This window comes from Chiloscyllium plagiosum, unplaced genomic scaffold, assembly GCF_037043375.1.
Source record: "Chiloscyllium plagiosum isolate Xiang-an unplaced genomic scaffold, Cpla_swu_hap1 HiC_scaffold_1, whole genome shotgun sequence".
NCBI lineage: Eukaryota > Metazoa > Chordata > Chondrichthyes > Orectolobiformes > Hemiscylliidae > Chiloscyllium > Chiloscyllium plagiosum.
The window spans coordinates 111,813,662-111,840,844 of NW_028270139.1; the positions used below are offsets into that span (position 1 = coordinate 111,813,662).

Consider the following 27,183-nt stretch of genomic DNA (forward strand, 5'->3'; position numbering starts at 1 on the left):
CCATCTAAACCCTTAATGCTATGGCAGTCCCCTTGCATTGAAATAAATGCAGTTTAATGTTTTTGGCCTACCTTGTCCCTGCCTGCCCTGATTGTTTGACTCACTTCTGTTCTCAACTGTACCAGTCTCAGATTGATCTCTTACCTCACTATCTCCCTGCCTCCCTGCCCCCCCCCCCCCCCCCACCCCACCTTACTAGTTTAAATCCTCCCGAGCAGCTCTAGCAAATTTCCCTGCCAGTATATTAGTCCCCTTCCAATATGGGTGCAATCCATCCTTCTTGTACAGGTCACTTCTAACCCAAAAGAGATTCCAATGGTGCAAATATGTGAATCCTTCTCCCATAAACCAGATCCTCAGCCATTCATTAATCTGCTCTATCCTCCTATTCCTGCCCTCACTAGCTCGTAGCACCGGGATTAATCCAGATATTACTACACTTGAGGACCTCCTTTTTAAATTTCTGCCTAACTCTCTGTATTCTCCTTTCAGAATCTCAATCTTTTCCCTTCCTATGCTGTTGATTCCAATGTGAACAATGACCTCTTGCTGGACCCACTTCCCGTGAGAACATTCTGCACCCTCTCTGAGATAGCCTTGATCCTGGCACCAGGGAAGCAACACACCATTCTGCTTTTTTGCTGCTGGCCACAGAAACGTCTGTCTGTACCTCGGTCTAGAGAATCCCTTAACACTATTGATCTCTTGGAACCCGACGTACCCCTTGTTGCATTAGAGCCAGTCTCAATACCAGAAGCTTGGCTGTTCATGCTCCGTTCCCCTGAGAATCCATCAACCCCTACATTTTCCAAAATAGCATACCTTCTTAGATAACACAAACTTACAACCATTACCATCCAAAAGGACAAGGACTGCAGATACATAGGAACACCACCACCTGCAAGATCCCCCTCCAAGCCATTCACCATCCTGACTTAGAAATATATCCTTCAATGTCACAAGGTCAAATCCAGGATTTGCTTTCCTAATGGATGACAAAGACAATTCAAGAAGACAGCTGTCACCACCTTCCCAAGGGCATCTAGGAATGGGCATAAAATGCTTACCTAGCCAGCTCTGAGATGCTCTCATCCCAAAAATGAATAGAGAAAAAATATTTTGCAACTTGGACTTCAGGGGTTGAGTTATGAGGAGAGATAATTTAAATTAGGCTCAGTTGTCTGGAATTCAAAAGGGTAAGGATAAGGATCTGATTGAAGTTTCAAAATATTAATAGAAAAAAGACAGATAGATAAACTATTTCCACTAATTGGAACTGGGAGAATTCAGGTCAGACTGTTCAGAAAAGATGTAAGTATACACTTCTACACACTCAGGGCAGTGGATTTTGGAATCTCTTCCACAAATGGCAATGAATGCTAGATCAGCTGTTAATTTTAATTCTGAGATAGGTAAATGTTTGTTAAACAAAGGTATTAAGGGATATGGGCCAAAGACACTCATAAGGATTTAAGCCACAGATCAGCCATTATCTCATTGAATGGAAGAACTCCTCTTCCTATGTTCAGTGAATAACTCACCTCCTGATTCTTAAAAGTCTGTCCATATCCACAAGGCACAACTCAGGAGTAAGATGGAATGTTCTCTCAATTGCCTGAATGAGCACACCTGCATAACAGACAGGTACCTTGACACTGTTCAAGACAAAGCATCCCATTTGGTTGTCACCCCATCTAATGTGCTCAGCATTCTCTCCCTTCATGGCTCACACGGTGGCTGCAACATCTACCATCTACAAGCTGTACTGTGATAACTCACCAAATCACCTTACACAGCATCTTCCAAATCTAAAAGAGCAAGGGCAGCAGCAGATACATGGGAACGCCACCACCTTACATTTCCCCTCTGAGCCACCCACCATCTTGACTTGGAAATTTAACACCATTTCTTCATTATTGCTGGGTCAATGTCATTGAACTCCCTTCTGAACAGCATTGTCGATGTACCTGCACCTTATGGACTGCAGTGGTTCAAGAATGTAGCTTACTGCAACCTTCTGAAGAGCAATTAGGCCTGTGCAACAAATACTATCAGTGACACCCACATCCTGTGACTGAATGAGAAAAGAACTCTAGGAGTTACTGCTGTCAGGAGTAGTGGTTAAAATGTTACCCTTTGGCGTAACTTGCCTTCAGATTGTGTGGTTAATGCAAAGATCTATCAAATCACTGAAAAACCAAAAGACAGATCCACCACTGATCACTAACTTGGCACTGATAATAACAAAGACACAGCTGTTCAGACAAACTTGCAAAATGCTCCTCACTAAACTTGGCAATGTATGCCAAAATTGGGTGAACTGTCCCACAGACCGCTAGAACAACAATCTGACATTATCATACTCGCAACATCAAGACCTTCAGCCAACACACCAAACTCTTCCTTTACCATTCATAGGAATTTCCTCTCTCTTTGGCCTCCAGGAGTGGCCTCCTGGCATGGCGTGTTTGCAACATGGTGTGGAGCCGGGGCCCAGTGAGGACTGGAAGCTAAGTGCCAGCGTGGTCTGCTGTACTGAACTCTTTTCTGTAATACTGGAAATTTTATTTCTGCGACAAATCTTGAAACAAAAGAAGCTGCTTGTGGGTATTTTTGTATCTAAAAATCGGTATCTAAACTTTTCACTATATTCATTGAGTATATGTGACAATAAAGGCTATTCTATTATATTTAGCTAGCAGAGGTGATGGAACAGTGTATCATTGTAAGGGATTTACTCGGCAAACTCACAACAGTGATGCTGTACCTCATCATTTCTCATGTCTTTAGGTCAAATATGGACAATAAAAACTACTAATTACCTCATTGATCCTCCACTTTCAACAAGTCATATAGGAGACGTTGAGTGGATCCATGAGGTACTGTGGTCAATTTCACTGAAATCTGTGACATCATGGCTTAGCCCTCACTCTACCACATTTATCCAGCCAGAGACCAACCCTGGTTCATGAGGAATGTAAAAGAGAATGCCAGGAAAATGGTTAGGTATACCTGAAAGATGAGGTACCTCATTCTTGTCTGGCTACATGAGATAAACAGTGTTCAGCAATCACACAACTAGTGATAAGCTCCAAAATCATGCTCCATCTAGTTGTGAATAGTGGTGGACAAACAAATAAGGGGAAGAGGACACTTCGTGAACATCTACATCCTCAATGATTGGGTGTCCAGCACACAAGAGCCAAAGACAAGGCTGAAGAATCTTTTAGTTTTTAGCCAGAAGTGTCAAGAGTATGTTCAATCTCAGCTCTTCTCAAGATCCTCACCATCGGAGACCAGTCTTCAATTAATTTGACTCGCTTCATCAGAAACAGTTATGCATGCAATATATAACAATATGTATGCACAACAACTTCAGGGCTGTATTAATGGACTTGTGCTCCAGAACTAGCCATGTCTTTTGACATGCTGTTCCAGTACATTACTATCTCGCCATCAAAACATTAGTATGTTGTACATAGGGCATTGGAACAAGCATAGATAATTTAGTTATTTTGGTCTGGTCCAAAATACAATAAAATCATTGATGATCTGCTCGTAGTCGCAATTCCACTTTTGCATCTACCCCTAATATCTTTGACGATCAAAAATCTATTTATCTAACTCTGCCATGAACAAATTCAATGTCCCAGTATCCTGAGTGATTGTTTTCCTCATTCAAGCAAGTATAGAATATTCCACCACACTCCTGACTTATGCCTTGTAGATGCTGGACAGGCATTGGGAAGGAGAAAGTAAGGACTGCAGATTCTTGGGCTCAGAGTCAAGAGTGTAGTGCTGGAAAAGCACAGCAGGTCAGGTAGCATCTGAGGAGCAGGAGAATCGATGTTTCGGGCATAAGCCCTTCATCAGGCATTGCGAAGTATGAAACTTCAAGCTGAATGTTATCCAAGTCTTTCTAAATGACCTGTTTGGTACCTATGGCATCGCTAACTGTACTGAACATTGTGCAAGCAACAGTGAACATCTACACTAGAGTCAGAGACTCATAGAGATGTCAATGCCGACCAGTTATCCTAACCTAATCTCGTTCCATTTGCCAGCATTTGTCCCATATCCTTCTAAACCCTTCCTATTCACATACGCATCCAGATGTCTTTGAAACGGTGTAATTGTACAAGCCTCCACTTCCTCAGGCAGTTCATTCCATACATGCACCACCCTCTGTGTGAAAAAGTTGCCCCTTAGGTCCCTTTTACATTTTTGCCATCTCGCCCTAAACCTATGCCTCCAGTTCTGGACTCACCCACCTCAGGGAAAAGACTTTGACTTTTTACCCTATCTGTGCCCCTCATGATTTTATAAATCTCTATAAGGTCACCCCTCAGCTTCCAATGCTCCAGGGAAAATAGCCCCAGCCTATTCAGCCTCTCCCTATAGATCAAATCCTCCAACCTGATCAAGGGCTTTTGCCTGAAACGTCTCCTCGGATGCTGCCTGACTTGCTGTGCTTTTCCAGCACCACACTCTCGACTCTAATCTCCAGCAACTGCAGTCCTCACTTTCACCTATAGCTCAAATCCTACAACCCTGGCAACATCCTTGTAAATCTTTTCTGAACCCTTTCAAGTTTCTTCTGTTTTACTCGGGCTCCCTGATGTCACAGTCCATCAAATACCACATCCATGTCTAGGACAATCACTCAGCTTACAATTTTGTCTATGTTTGGAGCAAAGCTGCAATAAGGCCCAGAATAACTGGATGTTGATGAGCAGATTGGTGCTGTATATGTGCTGCCCAATGACACTAACAGTAATGCCTTCCATCACTTTGCTGATGAGTGAGAAGTGAGGGGTGGTAATTGAACTGATTAGATTTGTTCTGCTTCTTGTACTTATTCCATATGTTAGGTAGACGCTAGTTTTGTAGCTATACTGGAACAAAATTTCCAAAGAACATGGCTAGTGAAGGAGCATGCATTTAGCCTTACATCCAGGATAATAAAATCTTCTGATGATGAGTTACCAGAATCAAGACATTAACTCTGCTTTCTTCCCACAGATGTTGTCAGACCTGATGAGTTTTCCCAGCAATTTCAGCTTTTTCCTCGATCTGGAGTGAGTTGAATTGTCTGAAGACTGGCATCTGTCATGCTGGGGTCCTCACCTTAAAATGACTGATTTAGCACAAATGTTTGCAAACACTTCAGCCTTGTCTTCTGCTCTAACGTACTGAACATCCCATTATTGAGGATGGGAAAGTTTGTGAAATATCCTGTTCCAGTTGTTAAATTGTCTGTCACCATGGTAGGACTGTAGAGCTTGATCTGATTCACTTTTTGTGGGATTGTTTTGCCAGGTTGGCATCTTTTTTTTTTAAGAGATGTCTGGTGCTCCTTCTGTTACAAAAAAATAAATCCAAACTGACAATGACTGTTCCAGTGGTTCAGTCTCCAACTTCAGTTCAGTAATGAAAGGTATAATGGACAGTATGATCAAGTGGCACTTACTCATCAATAACCAGCTCACCAATGCTCAGGACCATTCACTCCAGCTCTCTACAAGTATGGACAATGGAGCTGTTTCTCGAGGTGAGGTGACAGTCACTGCTATGACATAAGGTGTGACATCAAAGAGATCAGGTGTGACATCAAGGAGAATAGGGCTAGATGGGTAGAAGTGAGGAAGCTTTCTGGCAGCTTATCCAGCATAAAGGAAAATGGCTGTAGTTCCTTAGGGCCCATTATCCCCTCCCAAGACATCAACACAAGTCCTCAGCAAAATATTAATGGAGCATGTTCCCAAAGGAGAAACAAGTCATAACAACTGTCACATTTTTGAGTTTTACACTGGATTCTTCTGCATCAGTGATCACTCATGGAAATTGTGTTCCCAATGATCTGGAGTGCGTATTAACAACACATTTGGTTAGCAGCTTTAATATAGATAAATGAAAATACATAAATATTTATATAAATAGCAACTAGACCCAGAAATCAGTGCTGCAAATTCCCACATTAGATAGCAGGTGGGGAGAAAAGCAGTTAACGTTTCCTATTTAAACATATCAACAAGTACCAGAGAAGACCATTCAACCCCCTCGACTTGCACCGCCATTTAGTAAGACACTAGCTGATCTGAAATTCTCTTCTCTTCATAAAGGAGAAACCGGCTCTCTGCCGGTTCAAAAGCTCTGTGCCAAAAAAATAATTTTGCTTAAAAATAAAAGTATATTGTACACGCTGAGTTCTGAGGAGGATCGTTGAACTTAAAACGTTTACTCCGATTTCTCCACACAAATGCAGCGAGACCTCTAAACCTTTCCGGTAATTTATGTTTTTGCGACATCTGATTGGAAACAATAAAAACATGATTTGCTTTCTCTCTGTAAATGAAAACTTTAAATGGAAAGTTTAATTCTCAACGTTGCAGCTTTAAAAAGACACAAACCAAACAGTTGCTCCTCTGCAGTCCGGTTCCCAGGGTACATTGTACCGCATTGACGGCTGCCGTAAAATATCATGACCGTAAATTAGCCTGGGCCGCTGGACGCCAGAAGTCCCACCCAACCTGCAGATCATTGGCTAATTCAGAAGATTGACTACACAATTGACCATTGTTTGATGGGATTCCTGGAGGGGGTGAGGCTTGCCGTGTTGGTCTTGTGGTTGTGGGGATGGGGGAGGGGAGGAGAGGCTTTAATTTCACAAACAAGGACATGAGTGTCAGATTTCTCTTACTTCATGGTATCACTGGGTTAGCTTATTGTACGTGACGATCAACCAACTGTTTTCAACGGTAAGTTCTTTATTTCCAATGTACCCTCTTGTTTGGAGTTGCCCCTTTTAATTTGCAGCGGTTTCCAGAGATTCCAACAGTTTACTCTCATTAATTATCCTGCCCAACTCTGGGCAGTTGAAATGTTACTGTGGTTCCGGTACTTAAAAAAACGTCGGCGTTTTTTAGTTATTAATTATTTCAGGAGTTGCTAACATTCTTTATATCTCTATGACTATGTCTGTAGCACTGTTAAAAATTAGATGTTCACTTAGGTGACTTCTCAATTTGTCAAATCTTCTAATAGTCACTTGCTGTCATATTTGAACATTTTTGCGATGTCAACCAACTGCTTAATCAAAACATGTTAACTTTACTGTTCGAACATTAATATTCCTGCAGTATGGTACAGCACTATATTGTGTATAGTTCTATCATGTCACAAACCAAAATCAATTATAATTTGAATGCATATCCAGAATGCACTTATAATATTAATGCTCTTTGTGCTACTTCCTCTTTTATGGCTTTGCTCCCATCTATCCTCGACCTCTCTTTCGCCTTTGGCATGGCTGACCACTAATTTGTCTCAAATCATCTTTGTTATCCAGTCTTATGGGCTCTTGGTTGTGCGCATCTATCAAAGCCAATACTTTTGGCACCTTCCAATGTTTGCAAGTCCGGCATCTTATTTGTTCCCAACTTGAACTTCTGTTTCATATCCTTTCCATCACAAGGACCCAGTCTGTCATATTGTCTTCTATTGGTTGCACCTTCACACTTTCACTGACTCATCTATGACAGATGCCCTCAATATCTAAACGTAACTACTCAAACTGTCTTGCCACCCTTTGTACAAAAATAGGAAGGACAATTAAATTAGGAAGAAACAGCTCTGCTACTAAGGATGAGTAATAAAAATAACCCTTATCCACATCTCACTGACAATTAAAATAAATGAAGCAGCCAGCAGACACTGTCAATAGCTGAAAGGTGATTTTAAAAAAAAAGGAGTCATGAGAAATGGTTGGGAGAGAAGTGAAGCATGGCTAGAGCGGCAGCAACTAAGAAGAAAAGTATTGTTTTTTTTCTCCTCTTTTCAAAATTGACTCTTTCTTGCATGTGCACACATGTGGTCAAAACTTTGGCAATCCAAAAGTTTATAAGAACTCTTGATCTAACTTATTAGTCTTCTGAAATCAAGTTTATGGAGTAGCAGGAAGAACCTTTGTCCCTATGATTTCCACAGAAAAGTGTATTTCTTCAGTCTTGTACACTGACAAAAGAGGAGTTCCCAATTTGAAGTTAATCCCTTTCCATTATTTCATAATGCAATATTTTATGCTTAAATTATTCCGTAGGTACAGTTCTTCATCATATAAGAAATTGACACCATCTCCAATTGCTGCTGCCCCTCTTAAGTCACCCAACAACCTGACTTGGAACTAGCGTAGGAGGAGGTCATGGACCATTATATCTGCACTGGTGCTCAATTTCCCCTTGAATACCTTGATTGAATCTACCTACACCATGAGACAATAAGATGAGGGAGCAGAAGTAAGCCATTTGGTCCATCAACTCTGTTGCATTGTTCAATGAAATCATGACTGATACGACAATTCACTATCCTGCTTTTTCCCTTGACCCTTTATTCCCTTACTATTTAAAAATCTGTGAATCTCAGCCTCGAATATTCTTAACAATCTCACCTCTGCAGTAAAGAGTTCCACAGATTCACTACCAACTGAAGGAAGAAGTTCCTTCTCTTTTAATAAGCAGGTTTTGAATTTATGGGGAAAACCCCTTCAGATTTCAAATAAATACTGTAAGGATTCTCTGATTCTCTAACTACTCAGTTGGGACTACTCCACAGTGCAAATGAAAGGATGCTGCAGGGAATGGAGAGTTCAAGTTATAAAAATGGACGATATACGGTTGGGACTTTTTTCACTGGAACGTAGGAGGTTGAGCAGGTGACCTTATAGAGATTTATAAAATCATGAGGTGCATAGATAAGGTTAATAACAAAGGTCTTTTCCCTAAGGGGAAATGTTCAAAACTAGGGGGCATATTTTTAAGGTGAGAGGAGAAAGGAGCAACTTTGTTACACAGAGTTGTTGGTGTGTGGAATAAACTGCCAGGTGAAGTGGTGGATGCAAGTGCAGTTACAACCTTTAAAAGGTGTTTGGATAAATTCATTTATAGGAAAGCTTTGGAGGGGTTCAGGCCAAATGCTGGCAGGTGGGATTGTTTAGTTTGGAAACCTTGGTCAGCATGGATGTGTTGGATCGAAGGGTCTGTTTCCACGCTGTATGACTTTCTGAAAATGGTTCCCCTCATGGCTCCATTCCTTCTCTTGCAAATGACCCAAACTCTGTGCCCACTGCTTCTCCATTTTTAAACCAATCATCATTCCTCCTTCATTTGAATACTTTCTGACTGTTCTTATTGCTAAATACATATGTAAAACTCTGTTGAGTAGCGTCTAGCAGAGGCTGAAATTACTTTGCAAAGTGCTTTGAAATAAAACGAAGAACTGATGATGGTGGAAATTTGAAAGAAAAACAAATTGCTGGAGAAACTCAGCAGATTTAGCAGCATCTGTGGATAAAAAGTAGAGTTCATGTTTCGAGTCCAGTGACGACTTCAGTCACTTGTTCTGAGTTTCTCCAGCACTTTGAGTTTTTGCTTGTGTGCAATGTACATTGTATCTGATTTTTTTTAAAAAACACTGTACAGTCTCAAAAGAAACAATAAATGTATTGTTAACTATTCGTACGAGCTAGGCTGCATTACACAAATAAAATCCTACATTATGGCAATTGGTGATCAATTTGAATGCGGTCTGTGGTACTGCAAATTGAATGCAAAATATTTTGTTCTAGTTTAATAGATCACATGGAGGAATAAACATAACAGGATCACATGATTGTGAGTTTTGAGAAGATTTGTAGCTCGGGTTGAGGCTCAGGTTGTAAGTTGGCTAGCTGAGCTGGAAGGCTTGTTTTCAGACGTTTCATCACCATGTTAGGTAACATCATCAATGAGCCTCCAGTGAAGCACTGCTGTTATGTCATGCTTTCTATTTATGGTCTTGATCTCTTAAGGTGGATAATATCATTTCCTGGGTCTTTTTCTTGGTTGGTAAATGGGGTCCAAATCAATGTGTTTATTGGAATTCAGGTTTGAATGCCAGGCTTCTAGAATTCCCATACATGTCTATGTTCAGCCTGTGCGAGGATGGGATGTGTTGTCCCAGTTGAAGTGATGTCCTTTTCTGTCCGTATATAAGGATACGAGTGATAGTTGGTCATGTCTTTTGGCAGTCATTTCAGAGATGTCTTTGATGTAACATTGACAGCACTACTAGAGGAAACAAGGACACAAACACCAGACAACACCAACCTCATCAGCAAGGACAACATCCTCAAGCTAGTAGACCAGTGCCTTACTACAAACTTCACCTTCAATGACAAGACCTACAAACAAATCAACGGAACACCCATGGGATCACCCGTATCAGGGTTCTTAGTAGAAGCATTCATGCAGAGACTCGAACGAACAGCCTTCCCCACTCTCCAACCCAAACTTTGGGTCTGCTACATGGAAGACACCTTTGTCCTCACAAAACGGAACAAATTAGAGGAAACCTACATAATCATCAACAATATCCTTATGGCATAAAATTCACACAAGAGGAGAGTAACAACAGACTCCCCTTCCTAGGCGTCACAATGGAACGAACAGTTAGCGGAGAACTTCAGACCAGCATCTACAGGAAAACAACACACAGACCAGATACTTAATTAAAGAAGCAATCATCCAACACCCAGAAACTGACCTGCATCAGGACATTATTTAAACGGGCCACAACACACTGCAGCACACAGGAACTACAAGCAATAGAAGAAAAATACCTATACAATGTATTCAAGAAGAACTTCTACTCAAACACAGTCTGCTGATTCCAAAACAACAAACAGACACAACACACCCAGAAATTCTAGCCACATTACCATGCATCAAAGACATTTGTGAAATGGCTACCAGACCACTCCGACCCTTTGGCATAATGGTAGCCCACAAACCTACCAACACGCTCAATCAGCAGCGGCTGATGAACCTAAAGGACCCTATACCAACAACGAGCAAAATGAATGCCATTTACCAAATATCATGCAAAGACTGTAACAAACAAACACTACATTGGACAGACAGGCAGAAAACTAGCCACTCGGCAAATGAACATAAACTAGCCACCACAGACATGACCCCCTTAAAGATGAAGAAGGATACCACTTCGACTGGGACAACACATCGATCCTCAGACAGGCTGAACAAAGACATGCATGAGAATTCCTAGATGCCTGGCATTCAAACCGGAACTCCATCAATAAACACATTTGATTTGGACTCCATGTACCAACCTCTGATAAAAAGAACCAGAAATGCTATCACCCACCTCAAGAGACCAAGACACACAAATAGAAAACAGGACCTAACACCAGCGCTTTACCAGAGGCTCACTGATGATGTTACCTAGCATGGGGACGAAATGTCTGAAAGCAACCTTCAGCTCAACAAGAAAACTTATAACCAGGATCGCATGACTCCTGTTACAACCAAAGATTTGTGTTTTACCATAAATAACAAACCCAACCTGGGTCAGTGGATTTGGTAGCTATGTGTAAAAGTCCACAGTTGGGAGAATCATTGGTTGGAGTTCTTTTTGATGAACAGGTGCTTTTCTTTATATATATTATATTTAACCACCTTTAAATAAATAACCAGGCTGTTTACAGTCTGTGTTTCAGTGCTGCACTGTGTTCTTTGTGTGGGACCAGTCAGCAGTGAGGCTGATGTGGTTCTTAAATGACACAAAGGTAGATGGGAGTGGGAGTTGAAGATGCAAAAGTGCCTCAATGAGATTTACAGAGGCTAAGTGAGTCAGCAAGAATACAATGTGGAGAAGTGTCAGGTTACCCACTTTGATAGGGGAAACAGTAATGCAGGGTATTTCTTAAATGGTGTGGAGGTACTGATGTTAGACTGCGGTGGACAAAGTTTAAAAATCACACAACACCAGGTTTATTTGGAAATACTAGCTTTCGGCATGCTGGTAGCTCGTCTGATGAAGGAGCAGTGGTGTGAAAGTTTGTATTTCCAAGTAAACCTATTAGACTATAACCTGGTGTGATTTTTAACTTAAATGGAGCGCGGCTGGGTGGTGTTGAACTTGCAAGACCTTTGATTGTTCATGAGTCACAAAGTTAACTTGCAAGTATAGTGAGGAATTAAGAAAGCAAATGGAATGTTATCCTTTTGTTGCAAAAAGATTTGGATGTGAAGTAAAAATGTCTACTGCAATCACGTTTTACATCTCCAGAATAGTGCAGCTTATTATTGATTCAAATGAGAAATCTTAAATAAAAGCCAACATTTAATTGAAAAGAACAGAATCATAATTTTTGATAGAATCCAGTTGTTGCATGTAGAATTCATAGAATCCTTACAGTGTAGAAGCAGGCTGTTCAGCCCATAGAGTCCACACTAACCCTCCAAAGAGCAATCCACCCTGACCCCACCCCCTACCCTAGACCCTTGCATTTCCTGGCCAATTCACCTAACCTGCATATCTTTGGATTGTAGAAGGAAATCAGAGCACCCAGAGGAAACCCAGACAGGCATGGGGCGAATGTGCAAACTCCAGAGTTTTTCCTGAGGGTGGAATTGAACTAGGTCCTTGGTGCTATGGTACAGCAGTGTTAACTACTGAGCCACTGTGCTGTCCATGAGTTGGGAATTCTCAGTTATTATTCCTGGTTATCACTATTCTTTACCTCATGATCCTGAGTGCTTCTTTTTATACATGGTCATGGGGGTTCTGAAGTATGTGTAGTAGCATTGCTAAGCAGGGAAAATAAAGTGAAAGATAAAAATTTTCTGATTGGCTATAGTCGGCATGGATTTGAGAATGGAGAATCATGTTAGAACTTGGAGATTTTTGAGAATGGTACTAACAATGTTGATTAAAAGGGAGTTAATAGAAGTGGTATACTTGGATTATCAGCAGGATTTTGATGAACTCCCCCCACAGGATGCTTATCAAAATTTTTAAAATACTTGGGATAGAAGGTTATGTGCTAGTGTGGATCAATGATTGCCTCGCAGACAGAAAACAGAAAGTCAGAATAATTGGATCACTCTTACATTGGCACACTGTGACATTAAATTTGAGTACAGCTGTAGTGAAGTCTTGTTTCACTTGTATTGGAGCTTGTTTAGACCACACCTGAATTACTGTGTGCAGGGGTTGGGGGGTTGGGGGGGTGGGGGGGGCAATTAGACCAAGTGAATTGATCCCTGATCATTGCTGAGCCTGTCTCAAACTCATTTGAAAAAAGTGTATTCTGGTGAACATGTAAAATAGACCAGCTGTATAGAAATGCATGGCCAACATTTCCTGTTTTACATCATTGTTGAAAATAGCCAGGGTGAGTTTTTTTTAAATACTGTTTTTGAGCTTTATTACTGGACAAGGATTTTTTATATATAGCAAGTGACTGGTATTGTTAATGGTTTAGTATGTACATAATTTATGTTTTGAGAAAGATTTTACTTCAGTCATGTTTGTGTGTATCTACATCAGAAGGATGTCCAATTATCTTCCGTTGGTACAGTGACTCATTCTCCAGTAGTCGCCTGATGTTCGTACACATGATGAACACTGAAATAAATTAGCTTTTGCTACAGGGGTGAAAGTGGTGGGAAGACAATAGAATAGAAATTTATTATTTTTTTTACTTTTATTTGTTGCCCTACCATGTCACCTACATTAATGCAGAAGTCATACATAATTTTTTAAAAGTAAAATTAAGACAAAGCTCGTCGCAGTTCAGTTAATGGCTCCAGGACTGAGGGAAAGCTGGTTTAGGAACAATGGACTACTCTGAAGATGCAGCCAGGGCAAGACTGTGACGCAGAGCCGCTGGATATTAGGCCGGAAGGCTCTTCCAAAGACAACCACCATGTCTGGTTCAGACCACGACACCTGAATGACGCTGCCTGCCAAGCCACTGGTGCCAAAGACTAAGGAGACCACCATGCTGGGACATGACTGTCACACCATGAGACCATCACACTGTCAGACCACTGCATAGGGCTAAGGCAACCTTTTTCCTTCCTTCAAACACCTGTCTAGCTGCAGACCTGGAGCCTTGGCCTAACCTGCAAGTGCAGGCTTGGGGAGCCAGAGCAGGACTTTTCCTCACTCACTGGAAACCCTGGGCTAGGCTCATCCTGGAGTTCTGGAGGCTTAAAAGAAAAGAAAATGAAGAAAAATGAAAATAAAGAGCAAAAATGAAAAGAAGAAAAAAGAGAAAGAAAGCCAATGGGAGCCCCACTGCTCCACTGCCATTTTGAGAAAAAAGGAAAAGGATGAAATAATTTTGTGTGATATAGTATTGAAATGGAAAGGTAATAACTGTTGACTCTGAAAATCCCTCTTCATCTTATTAGCAAAGATAGATTTGGTCATGGGCTTGAAAGCTGCTGTCTGAGGAACTTTGTGCATCTTGTAGATGATACCTGCTGCTGCTGAGTATTGGTGGTGGAGGGAGTGGAGACTTGTGGTTTTGGTGTCAGCCACGTAGGGTGCTTTGGTCTGGATTGTATCAAGATTGTATCAAGTGTTGATCTTTTTATTTCAAAGGGAAAAGAGTATAAAATTATAGAGGATTTGCTGAAACTCATCTGTTCACGATATTCCAGCTGTGATTTATTTTCATCCCCTTTTTCCAAAGGATGATGTAATGACATTGAAGGCAGTCTAGCAACGATTCAGTAAGTTGGATCCTAGTGTAGAGGGACTGTCATGTGAGAAGCTAAATAGATTGGGCTTGTACTCATTGGAGCGTAGAAGAATGAGAGGTGATCTTACAGGAACATGTGAGACTCTGAGGAGACTTGTCCAGATTGATGCTGAGGGGGTTGCCTCTCCTTGTGGGAGAATCTAGGACCAGAGGGTATAATGTCAGAAAATGGTGTTGCCCATTTAAGATCGAGATGAGGATGAATTTCTCTGAGGGTATTGAATCTTTGGAGAACCATTTCTGACGAAGATTTCAAGGTTATGGTGTTAAGTATATTTAAGGCTGAGATAGCAGATTTTTAACCAGTGAGGGAATCAAGAGTTATGGGGGAAAGGCAAGAAAGTGGGGTTGAGAAATATCAGGTCAGTCAAAACCTCATTGAATGCAGGCAGAGCAGGTGGATGGGCTAAATAGCCTACTTTGTTTCTAGGTCTTATGATCTTATTTTTTTTCTGCTCAGCTATTTATTTGTTTTCTTCACATTTTTTTTTTAAAAGTTCATGTCTGATATTCTGCCAAACGAAAGTGTTCTGTAATTTGCTCAGCCCTCTCTTCAGTAAAAAAAAATTGAAATGTGGCTCCTCCTGTGAAAATGTCGAACATCTAAAGTAGCAGATGAGCTGAGTGAGGAAAGAGTAGGATGACATTACAAAGATGGAAATAGACAGTTTTAGAAAATGGTGCGGAGTTGTCCTCTAAGACTTTTCAATAAGGTTGTCTTGCGTCTGCATCTGCCACGTTTTTGCTTACTTGCTTAACCTGTCTATATCCCTCTGCAGACTCTGTGTCATCTTCGGCACCTGCCTTCCTACCTATATATGTGCCCATGGCAAGAGTATGGGCTCAACCTACATAACCTCTCCTCATAAACAGTCTCTGTATTCCTGAGGTCAGTCTGGTGAACTTCTCTGGACTGCCTCCAACTCTGTTTTCCAGCTGTGGTCTAATTAGTGCTTTGTATAATTTTAGCAAAACCTGCCTACCATTGCACTCCATTCTCTTTAAAATAAAGGCTAACATTCCATTTGCCTTCCCTATAATCTGCTGAACTTTGCCAGCTTTTTGTGAGTCATGTATGAGGACTCTCAAGTCTGACTGTTCTGTCATTTTTATTTTTTGTTTGCAGTCTTTCTCCATTTGAGTAAAATTTAGTCCTCTTTTCTGCCTGCCATAGTGCATAACTGCAAATTTTCACATTTTACATTCCATCTGCCGTGTGTTTGCCCAACTGCTTAACATGAATTTATCCCAGGGCAGATCCTTTGGGTTGTCATCAGCACTTGCCTTACCACTTTTTGTGTCATCTGCAGACTTGGCTATAGTACGTTTTACTTTCTCATCCAAGTCATTAAAATATTCTGTAAATAATCGTGGCCTCAGCACTGATCCCTGTGGCATTCCACAAATTTGAGGTTGGCACCCAGAAACAATTCTTCTAATCCAAACCTCTCTGTCTTGTTAGTTAACCAATCATCTACCCATGCTAGATCCCAACAGTACATGTTCTATATTTTTATAAAATACAGGCATCCATTGAATTGTGCTGAACAGAAGAGCTAACTAATAAAACTTCTTTTAAACATTTTTTTTTGCTTTAGAAACAGATTTAGAGTGAGAGATTAGATCTGATTACTGATGATGGGGAAGGAATCAGAGCTGACTAAAGAAATGGATTTAACTGGTGCTCGCCTTGTGTTCACCTCGGGTGTGCACTTAAGCTGTCTTTGGGGATGGTATTCATGCAGAAATGGAGAAAAGGCAGGTTGTCTTTTATGGTGTCAATTTTCCATTATGGTGGTCCAGTGTAGTGCCTTGGATATTTATTATATTCAAGGTGTTTTACAAATACAAATAATTGTGATCAGTGCAAATTGATATCCGTGGGTGTGTGAGAATCTGTTGTGGAAATTGAATAACTCTCTTGCAAACTGAGCTGCCTGACATTCCTCAGTAAATGTCTCTCTTTCAATCATGTTAAGGTAGGAATTTTCATATTGGAGAAATCTTTGGTTCCAGAAATGTGCTTGAAGCACAAAGGTCTAAGTGGCATAAGAGAAATAGCAAAAACATTTGCCTGTGTAATCTGAGTTCTTCCCATGAATAACACTGGCTAGCAATCCTTGATGTTCATTTCGAATGGGTGTAATTAATATTTGATATCTTGGAGAAATTATATAGTTTCAGTCCTTGCTTCACTTGTGACCTCAAATGCTTTGTTTTTGAAGGTGCTTAATGGACAGTGCAATGTCATTCAGCAGAAATATGTGAAGCTGGAAGCATGAGCCATTTGTTTGTATATATGCCTATCCTTTCATGACAGTCACTTGCAAGGCACACTGGCTTTGATTCTATACTGCAGCCCATCTTAGCAGGGTAACAGAATAGATGATTGGAATTTCTTCTATAGATTAGAATCACAGAATTGTTACGATGCAGAAGGAGACCATTTGGCTCATGAAGCCACCACCAGATCTTCAATTGACTTAAATTGTAATATTTGTGATCATCAACTGCATGCCTTTCCAAAATCACGTTCTGAATTTTGTGTAACTATTTATGTCCTTTACAAAACAAAGAAAGCTTTATATGAATATTGCTAGAGTTTATTCAATGGATTAAGCTGTAGAACAATTTGCAAAAATAGTTTGAATATTTTTCTCAATTCATGACTTAATTATTATTCTGCCTAAGTATGCTGGTATAAGGGATCAAAGTTGTCTACAACTGGGATGAAAACTACATTATGCATCTCCACATACAACATCTTAGAGCACCTAGAACTCTTTGCTTCTTTTCTGACTGGTTCAGGCATGTATTCTACTCCTAGTCTTTCCGGTCAATGTTTATATCTGAGATTCTCCATTCCTGGCAACATCCTGGTAGATCTTTTATGACCCTCTCCAGTTTAATATTTTCCTTCCTATAACAGGGTGACCAGAATTGGACACTGTACTCTAGACAAGGCCTCACCTACATCCTGTACAACCTCAACGTGACATCTCAACTCTATACTGAAAGATCTGAGCAATGAAGGCCAGCTTGTTAAGCGCCTTTTTAACCACCTCTCCAACTCTGCAAATTTCAAAGAATTATGTACCTGAACCCCTGGGTCTGTCTGTTTTACAACATTACTCAGGGCCCTACCGTTAATTGTATAAGTCCTGTCTTTGTTTGTATTGCCACAATGCAATACATCACATTTATCCAAATTAAGCTCCATCTGCCACTTCTCAGCCCATTTGACCCAGTTAAACAAGATCTCCTTATAATCTTGGATAACCTTCTTCACTGTCCACTATACCACCAATTTTGGTGTCATCTGCAAATTTACTAACCATACGTCCTATAGTCTCATCTTGACCCAGACAGCTCAAGGTTGAGGAAGGTGTATGTGTCATACCGATTTTACCTTTTCCTTGATTAACATATTTAATTGCTATATTCATGATGCAGTTGATGTGTCTGTGTATAATAGTATTATTAGTTGAATATCATATTTAATTAGCTTTTCACATTTACAGGCACCTTTGCTAATCTCACCAAAGGCATTCAATATTTTCGACAGTTTATTACCAGAATACTTTAACCATGTCTGGAATGCGGTTTTTGTACTCCAAAGTAAGTAATGAATTATTGCTGGTTTTAAAAATAAAAATTTGAAAAGTGAGTAATTGATTGTGGTTGCTGTTTGGTTTATTAACAATAGAATGCAGTGCAAGTAAAATGCTGCACTTTCAATTGTAACACAAATGGTCCATTCTTTTCTTCATTTATATAAATGATTTGGATGTGAGCATAAAAGGTATACTTAGTAAGTTTGTAAATGACACCAAAATTGGAGGTGTAGTGGGCAGCGAAGAGGGTTACCTCAGATTACAACGGGATCTTGATCAAATGGGGAATGGGCTGGGAAGTGGCAGATGGAGTTAAATTTAGATAAATGTCAGGTGCTGCATTTTGGGAAAGCAAATCTTAGCAGGACTTATACACTTAATGGTAAGGTCCTAGGGAGTGTTGCTGAACAAAGAGACCTTGGACTGCAGGTTCATAGTTCCTTGAAAGTGAATCGCACGTAGATAGGATAGTGAAGAAGGTGCTTGGTATGCTTTCCTTTATTGGTCAGAGTATTAAGTACAGGAATTGGGAGGTCATTGGTTAGGCCACTGTTGGAATATTGCGTGCAATTCTGGTCTCCTTCCTTTCGGAAAATGTCGTGAAACTTGAAAGGATTCAGAAAAAATTTACAAGGATGTTGCCAGGGTTGGTGGATTTGAGCTATAGGGAGAGGTTGAATAGGCTGGGGATGTTGTCCCTGGAGCGTCAGAGGCTGAGGGGTGACCTTATAGAGGTTTACAAAATCATGAGGGGCACGGAAAGGATAAATGGACAAAGTCTTTTCCCTGGGTTGGGGGAGTCCAGAACTAAAGGGCATAGGTTTAGGGTGAGAGAGAAAACATATAAAAGAGACCTAAGGGACAACTTTTTCACGCAGAGGGTGGGGTACGTGTATGGAATGAGCTGCCAGAAGAAGTTGTGGAGGCTGGTACAATTGCGCCATTTAAGAAGCATTTGGATGGGTATATGAATAGGAAGGGTTTGGAGGGATATGGGTCAGGTGCTGGCAGGTGGGACTAGATTGGGTTGGGATTTCTGGTTGGATTGAAGGGTCTATTTCCATGCTGTACATCTCTATGACTCTATTGAAGGAATCTGTAAATCTAGCATCTATAATGAACAGTGAATCTATTTGGGGACCTGGATCTGGGATAAGCTACATGGGGTTTAGTGAAATCTCATTAGGCACAGAATGAAACAGATTAGTAATGATTAGATTATTTAGTGTGGAAACAGGCCCTTCGGCCCAACAAGTCCACACCGACCCGCTGAAGTGCAACCCACCCAGACCCATTCCCCTACATTTACCCCTGCCCCTAACACTATGGGCAATTTAGCATGGTCAATTCACCTAACCTGCACATTTTTGGACTGTGGGAGGAAACCGGAGCAAACCCACGCAGACATTGGGAGAATGTGCAAACTCCACACAGTCAGTCGCCTGAGGTGGGAATTGAACCCGGGTCTCTGGCACTGTGAGGCAGCAGTGCTAACTGCTGTGCCACCGTGCCGCCCATTCTATTCGCCCGTGCTATTCAGTTTGCTCATCTTATCCATCAGGTTTATCATTTGGATTTTTTTTTAATCTACTTGTCAAACAAAACAAACTGGGAGCTGATTTAATTTTTAAATTGTGAAAATTCATTGGAATATGAAATGGAAATCTGTAATTTAGCAGGCTAATGATTAAAAAGAGCTTTTTTTTTATATTTCCCCCATCATCCAGAATTCCTACAGAATACTTTCTGGCTCCATTTGGTGATGCGGCAGTAATCCACTTGTGGGGTTGCTACAAAATACCAAAGAGACAAGACAAAACACCTGATGACAACCTTATGCTTCATAGCTACAGACGAGATCAGCTACAGCGTCGGGCAGGTAGAGGAGAAAACTCACAAGTTGATGCAATGTACCAGGTCGTGCCAGGAAATTTACCTGCTGCTCGAGAGAAACAATCCAAAGAAGTAAAGCCATTGATATGTACTATTTTACTGGGCTTGCTGCTGGTAATTGCAGCAGTAGTTGCATGGTGCTATTACACTGCATCATTGAAGAAATTAAACAGCTTCAAAATAGATCAATTGGAGCTCTATAAGGATGGTTTTTTCATCAAGAATACTGCTAACATGGTTTTATTTGAAATGGGTTTCAAATCTGCTCCTATTGACCTTGAATCATGTTTTCAAGATGAAGCTGGAAATGAGGTAAACTGCACAAAATCTGGCGAAGAAAAGGTGGACTTCTTTGTCAAAGCCTTTAAACCCAAAGATACCATAACTTGTTACAACATTGAATGGAAGACAGTCATATTGGACTCTGTTGTTGAACATTGCATGCATTGGGCAGATGGACATTGGTATGGAGGAGCAGAAACTAGCACACAGCATTGGCCTATCAAAATTTCAGGTGTAATGGATCCTAAGCCATATGTAACAGGTGATGTGTACTCAATACGTGATGGATTTGGTGGAATTCTAGAAAGGTATTGGATCTCCTCTAAATCTGTAGCTGTTCGAGTTAATGACTCAGTCCCTCTACACATTGGTTGGAACAGCTCAGACAAAGAAGCATTTTGCCTGCATGCTCGCTACAAAGATTCTCCATTTCAACCGACCACAGGACAACAACCATTTGTAGAACTAAGTTATCAAGTCTGTATTGGTTCTGATTTAAAAATTATCCACAGATACATGGCCAAAAAACATTTCAGAAAGCCTGAGATTACACCTTCAGAATTTATGTTCAGGTACCCTAAATGGTCCACGTGGGCTCTGTTTAAAACTGAAGTGAACCAGGATAAAGTTTTGCGTTATGCAGAAAAAATCAAGAAGTATCAATTCAACTTCAGTCATATTGAAATAGATGATCAATACTCCAGTAGCTATGGAGAATTTAACTTTGACCCAGTGAAGTTTCCAAATGCTTCAGAACTCCTTCAAAAGCTCAGGGATGATGGATTCCAGGTGACATTATGGGTGCATCCCTTTGTTAATTATAATTCTCCCAGTTTTATCAAGGGTGTAGAAAATTCTTATTTTGTGATGGATCCCAGTGGGAGATTTCCTGCCTTTGTGGAGTGGTGGAATGGGATTGCAGCAGTTTTAGACTTCACCAATCCTGAAACCACAGATTGGTTTCAGAAAAAATTGGAGTACTTAAGGTCAAAGTACGGGATTGTGTCTTTCAAATTTGATGCAGGTGAGACCAGTTACCTACCTGCAAAGTTTAGCACTCACAAGCCTCTGTCTGATCCAAGCTTGTTTAGTAAATTGTATGCAAAAATTGCAGCTTCATACTGTATGTTAGCTGAAGTGAGAGTAGGCTACCACACACAGAATCTCCCCTGTTTTGTTCGTATGATTGACCGTGATTCTGTTTGGGGTTATGAGCTTGGCTTAAAATCCCTGATTCCAACTGTCCTCACCATGGGTATTTTAGGATATCCCTTCATATTGCCTGATATGATTGGGGGAAACGTTTATCCAAACAAAACTGATGGCCTTGATGAGATTCCAGACCGTGAGCTTTATATTCGCTGGCTCGAACTGTCAGCTTTTCTTCCAGCTATGCAATTTTCCATTCCTCCTTGGCTTTATGATGAGGAGGTTTTGAAAATTGCACATAAATTCACTCAGCTCCGAGAAAGTTTAGTTATGCCCCTTATGCTTCGGCTCGCAGAGGAAACCACTAAGACAGGTAATCCAATTATAAGGCCCCTTTGGTGGATTGCTCCAAATGACAAAGTGGCACAAAAGGTAGACACACAGTTTCTCATTGGGGATTATCTTATGGTAGCCCCCATTCTAGAAAAAGGTAAAGAGGCAAGAGATATCTATCTTCCTGATGGTAAATGGCAAAGTTTTAATGGAGACCTTTTTGATAAGACACCAAATTTGCTAACTGACTTTGCAGTTGACCTTGATGAAGTGGCCTATTTCATCCGAATGATCTGATTTGCCTTTTGTTAATTTGGAGTATTTTGGATAACTAGTTAAAACAGGATTTTGTTTTTTTTACAAACTATTATAGTATCTGTGTTCAGCTATATTTAATTCCAGGATTATCCACAAATATATGTTAATATTATACTTGGGGCACCTTTAAAATTTGAGTAAATGGAGATTTTTTTTTAAAAGTTCTCTTTCCCTAGATGAAACGGTCATCACTTTTTGAAGACTAATCACTCCAAAATGAAAAAGAAAGTAAGTGAACAGTAAAGCTAAATGAAATCAGAAGTATTTTTTCCAAAATTTCTTTTAAAGGAAAGGCTTATTTCTGTTAAAATCACATGAGTGAGCTAGCAACGAATTGGAAATAAATCCAGGTCTAATGTTTTAGTAAATCAGATAATCCTAAATTATTTTAGTAAGAAACAGATCAAAAAAACACATTGTACTTTATATACATAACTAATTTGGAGGAGATGGTGGGATGCTGAACTCGTAATTCAGCAGGCCCAGGTGATGCTTTAGAACCTGGGTGCAATGATGATGATGATTACCGTGATGATTAATAATGAAAGGATCTAAAATGAAAAATAGTTTCATAATGATCTTTATTGAGTCTATTGCTGTGAAAACTCATTTAGTTCACTAATATCCTTTTGTTTTTAGGGCAGCAAATCTGCTGTCCTTACCTAGTTTGACCAATATGCAACTCCATAGCAATGTAGTTGACTCTTGTCTGCCGTCTGAAATGGCCGAGTAGTGATTCAGTTAAACAGCATTTGAGGATGCGTAATAAATGCCAGTGATGCCTGCATTCCACAAAAGGTTTTAAAAAAAAAAAAATTGAGAGCAATTGAATCAAAACTGGCCAAATTAGGAGGCATACAGGAGAGACTACAGGAAGTAGGTTTGGGAAAATTTATTACAAATCCAGGTCATTGAAATTAACTTTGTCATAGAATTGGGAGAGAGGAGAATTGTAAAACTTTCTGGTGTGGAAGAAATCTGGGCATTATGGAGCTTTTTGAAAGTGAATTTCAAATGGAAAAAAGTAAAATTGACAATAGATTATAGTTGTGAGAAATGTAAGAAACTGGAAAACTATAAATTTTTCTATTCCAGTGATGGCAGAATCAAACCCATACAACATTTTGAGAATTTGAAAGTAATTTTTGTTATTAATAGACTCTCTAGATTAGGGGCAGAAATCAAAAGCAAACTTATTAGAAAATTGAATGTATTAACACAGTGACTTTGAACCTGAATGCATTATTTAATTTATTAAAGGATGTAAGGAGAAAACAAGGAAATGGGAAAGGAATAGATGGTAATAGTGGAGGAAACCCTATCGTCACAGGTGCAGAGGGTTGAATTACGTCTCTGGGATTGATATTTTCAGTTATTATATTTGCAATGACTATGGAATGAGTTAGCACAATGTCCTAAGTTTTGTAGTACAGGTAGTCCTACAATAACACGGTAGTTGAATTCCTGTGCAACACCGTGGGCGGCACGGTGGCACAGTGGTTAGCACTGCTGCCTCACAGCGCCAGAGACCCGGGTTCAATTCCCGACTCAGGCGACTGACTGTGTGGAGTTTGCACATTCTCCCTGTGTCTGCGTGGGTTTCCTCCGGGTGCTCCGGTTTCCTCCCACAGTCCAAAGATGTGCAGGTCAGGTGAATTGGCCATGCTACATTGCGCGTAGTGTTAGGTAAAAGGGGTAAATGTAGGGGAATGGGTGGGTTGCGCTTCGGCGGGTCGGTGTGGACTTGTTGGGCCGAAGGGCCTGTTTCCACACTGTAAGTAATCTAATCTAAAAAACCGTGTTCTAGAAAATCACGCAATATATGTAATAGGGCCAATGGGGAAAAACAGGGTTGGGGCGAGCGACCAAAGATATCTGTAAAATTTAAAACAAAAATAGTAGTTAGCCTAACACAAACGATAGCATGGTCTAAGTAAATTGTTAAAATATAACCTAAATTTAACAATTTAACACTGAAATCACTGACTACAGCATTGTAGTTCTTCGTGAAGCTCTTCAGAAAGCACATGAGCCGACTGACCACATGATGCTGACCCGCAAGTCCAGTTCTCCACAAGAGTCTCCCCCAGTTTGAATAAAATTCCTTCTAAATATAGACTACAATTCCCAGTTTCAAGGTTTGCAGAGCTGACTGCATTCCTGTTTTAGCTGAACACACAACTTGCATTTTGCAGACGGAGGATCCTGAGGCTGGGTTTTGCCGTTCAACTAGTGCCAGGAATGGAATCGCATAATGGTGAATGGGAGTTTGCTTTCAAAAAAAGGACTGCAATTCACAAATCACATTACAATCAAATCACGTTTAGTAAACTTGCTTTATAGGAGAACTGTCGATATGTGATACTTGAGAATTTAGTTTTATAAACCATTCAAGCCATATAGAATGAACATGCCAGCAAAACCTTTCGCAACATATCTGTTAAACCACAACAAAATCCAATATGCCAGTTTATTTGGAAACAACTCGATGAATCAGTAGAATGATGATTAAAAGCTAGCTCAGTGAGAAGAATCAAAATTTGAGCCACATAGTCAACTGAAGGAGATTTGAAGCACGAAGAATGTAATTTTGATAATATTGTAAGGACAAGGAAACATTAGACCATGTAAGTATAGATTTGTTGAAAACATGAATGAGACAGAACAGTTGTAAATCATCTGCAGGTTCTTGTTCATGTTGCACATTGTTTTGCCTTTGAAGTATATCACTGTTCTTTCACTGTTGCTGAGTCAAAAATGTGGAGGTTTCACTATACCAGCATCGTGGGTGTATACTTATACTACTAATACTTAGAGAATTCAATGGTCTAAAAGGACTTACTACTATTATTTTCAGGGCAATTAGCGATGTCCAATTGATGCTGGCATTTGGGATACTTTGTAAACTAAAAACAGTCCAAAGATGTGCAAGTCAGGTGAATTGGCCATGCTAAATTGCCCATAGTGTTCAGTGTATTAGTTAGAGGGAAATGGGTGTGGGTAGGTTGCTCTTCGGAGGGACAGTGTGGGCTTGTTGGGCCAAAGGGCCTGCTTCCACAATGTAGGGAATCTAATCTAATCCAATCCATTAAGCCTAGAGATAATCTTGCCAACACAAGCATGTCGGCTGAATGGATTACTGTCGTTGTTACATTTTAAAACAAAATGTCTGAAGTTAAATTTAATCAAAACATGCATTTTGAGTCACACTGTGTTTATGGTCTTCTCTCACTACATCTGTTTTCTGCTTTCATTAATGTGAAGCAAATCAGAATGGAAACCAGCATTGTCCATGCAACTTATTTGCCATCAATGTGTCCATTATTTTTTACCCATAGTCCATACAGAGCAAAGGGAATACAAGAAGGATCACGTCCATTATTTGCTGCTGTGAAATAACAAATCTTCTCATGTAATGATGGCCCTTTTTCGTCCCTTCCTTGTAACAGAAGTAACCTAAGTCAAGATAAAATATTTTCAAAAAATTCAAGTCAACCTCTACATTCTTGCTGAAGAAAATTATCTCTGCCACATTTGGAATTAAGTCAAAGTCTGATTAAATGCTGTCAGCAACCAAAATTTGCATAAATAATAGATCAGCAAAGAAAACAAAAATTCATTGCAAAGGTATCTGTCTGATCATCTCTGTCACAGAAAATAAGGGCAGCTATGTGTCTGTATTTATCCCATCAGTGTTTATGAATTACTCTCTATTAAACTTGCTCAGTGCAAATGTGTACAAGTATCAGTGTACATATCTCTTCAAGGATGTCTGTGGTAGCATCTAATTTAAAAATTCAGGATATCAGAAATCTGGAATATATTTCTCCTCATCCAAAGCAGTTTTTTTTTAACTCTACCAGCTTAATTTTTAAAAAAAACTTCTGTTTTTGTCGGTTCCTAATTATTTATTTAGAATATTTTATTGAATACTGATTGTAGTTTTGTCACCAGTGCTACAATTTTTTTTAAAAATTATACTTCTATTAGTTTTTTTCAGAAGTGGGTGAGAAATTTGTTAAAATCGCAATTGAGCACAACACCCATTGCACAAACTAAAGTATTCTGGGTATTTTGCCATTTAGAACTGCAATAGCTTCCAAAGGATGTGGAAGGGACGAGTTCTGGGTATAATTCAACGTATTGAATTTTTGCTGCATCTCTCCAATTAAATCCACTGTACAGTTGCAAAAAAAGCTGCTAGCCACACATGCAGTATAAATTAACTGCAATTGATCATTGTTAATTCTGCAAATCTTGTTTCTCATTCACATCCTGTCCCTCTGTCAGATCATTGAAAAACAGTTAGTTTCACATGTTGATAACACAACAGCAATGGAGAAATTGAGAGGGGGGGGAGGGTTAAATTTTCAGGGTGTTTAACCAATATGCAGCACTGGATGAACAGAAATGTACTTCAATTAAATATTAGGAAGATCAATGTTGGTTTTTTTTGTCTCCACTCCAAACTCTATTCTCTAGCTACCAATTCCATTTCTCTCCATGGCAACACTGAGATTAAGCCGGTTTGTTCGCAACCTTGGTGTCACACTTGATCCTGAGAAGAGTTCGCAATATCACTCATGCCATCACTACAATCGCACATTTCTACTTCTAACATCACTCAATTACGTCCCTGTCTCAGTCATCAGCTCCAATACCAATGTTTGTACCTTTGTTTCTTTTAGACTTGCCTCTTACAATGTGCGAGGAGAAAGTAAGGACTGCAGATGCTGGAGATCAGAGCTGAAAATGTGTTGCTGGAAAAGCACAGCAGGTCAGGCAGCATCCAAGGAGCAGGAGAATCGATGTTTCGGGCATGAGCCCTTCTTCAGGAATCTTATTCCTGAAGAAGGGCTCATGCCCGAAACGTCAATTCTACCTGTTCCTTGGATGCTGCCTCACCTGCTGTGCTTTTCCAGCAACACATTTTCAGCTCTTGTAATGTGCTTCTGGCTGGTCCCCTACGTTCTACCATATGAATAC

The 27,183-nt window shown here is 40.1% G+C and overlaps 1 protein-coding gene across 3 annotated transcripts; it reads left to right on the forward strand.

Annotated features, from left to right (window-relative positions):
- Positions 1-6,649: 6,649 nt before the first annotated feature.
- On the forward strand, positions 6,650-26,975 carry myorg (myogenesis regulating glycosidase). 3 transcript variants are annotated; one of them, XR_015757907.1, is made up of 4 exons: positions 6,650-6,758; positions 18,130-18,226; positions 19,950-23,848; positions 23,884-26,975. XR_015757907.1 is itself a non-coding variant. In XM_043687494.2 (3 exons), exon 3 carries the CDS (start codon positions 20,059-20,061, stop codon positions 22,174-22,176), a length of 2,118 nt encoding a protein of 705 aa, XP_043543429.1. In that variant the 5' UTR covers positions 6,650-6,758; positions 18,130-18,226; positions 19,950-20,058; the 3' UTR covers positions 22,177-26,975. The 3 variants fall into 3 exon arrangements, 2 of the variants coding, with proteins under 2 accessions (XP_043543429.1, XP_087845986.1); XM_043687494.2 differs by having other exon boundaries at positions 19,950-26,975; XM_087989860.1 differs by lacking the exon at positions 6,650-6,758 and adding an exon at positions 14,194-14,213 and having other exon boundaries at positions 19,950-26,975.
- The last annotated feature ends 208 nt before the right edge of the window (positions 26,976-27,183 follow it).

Coding starts and splice junctions, on each gene's coding strand:
- myorg (XM_043687494.2), top strand. CDS start 20,059: ATGCTTCATAGCTACAGACGAGATCAGCTACAGCGTCGGGCAGGTAGA.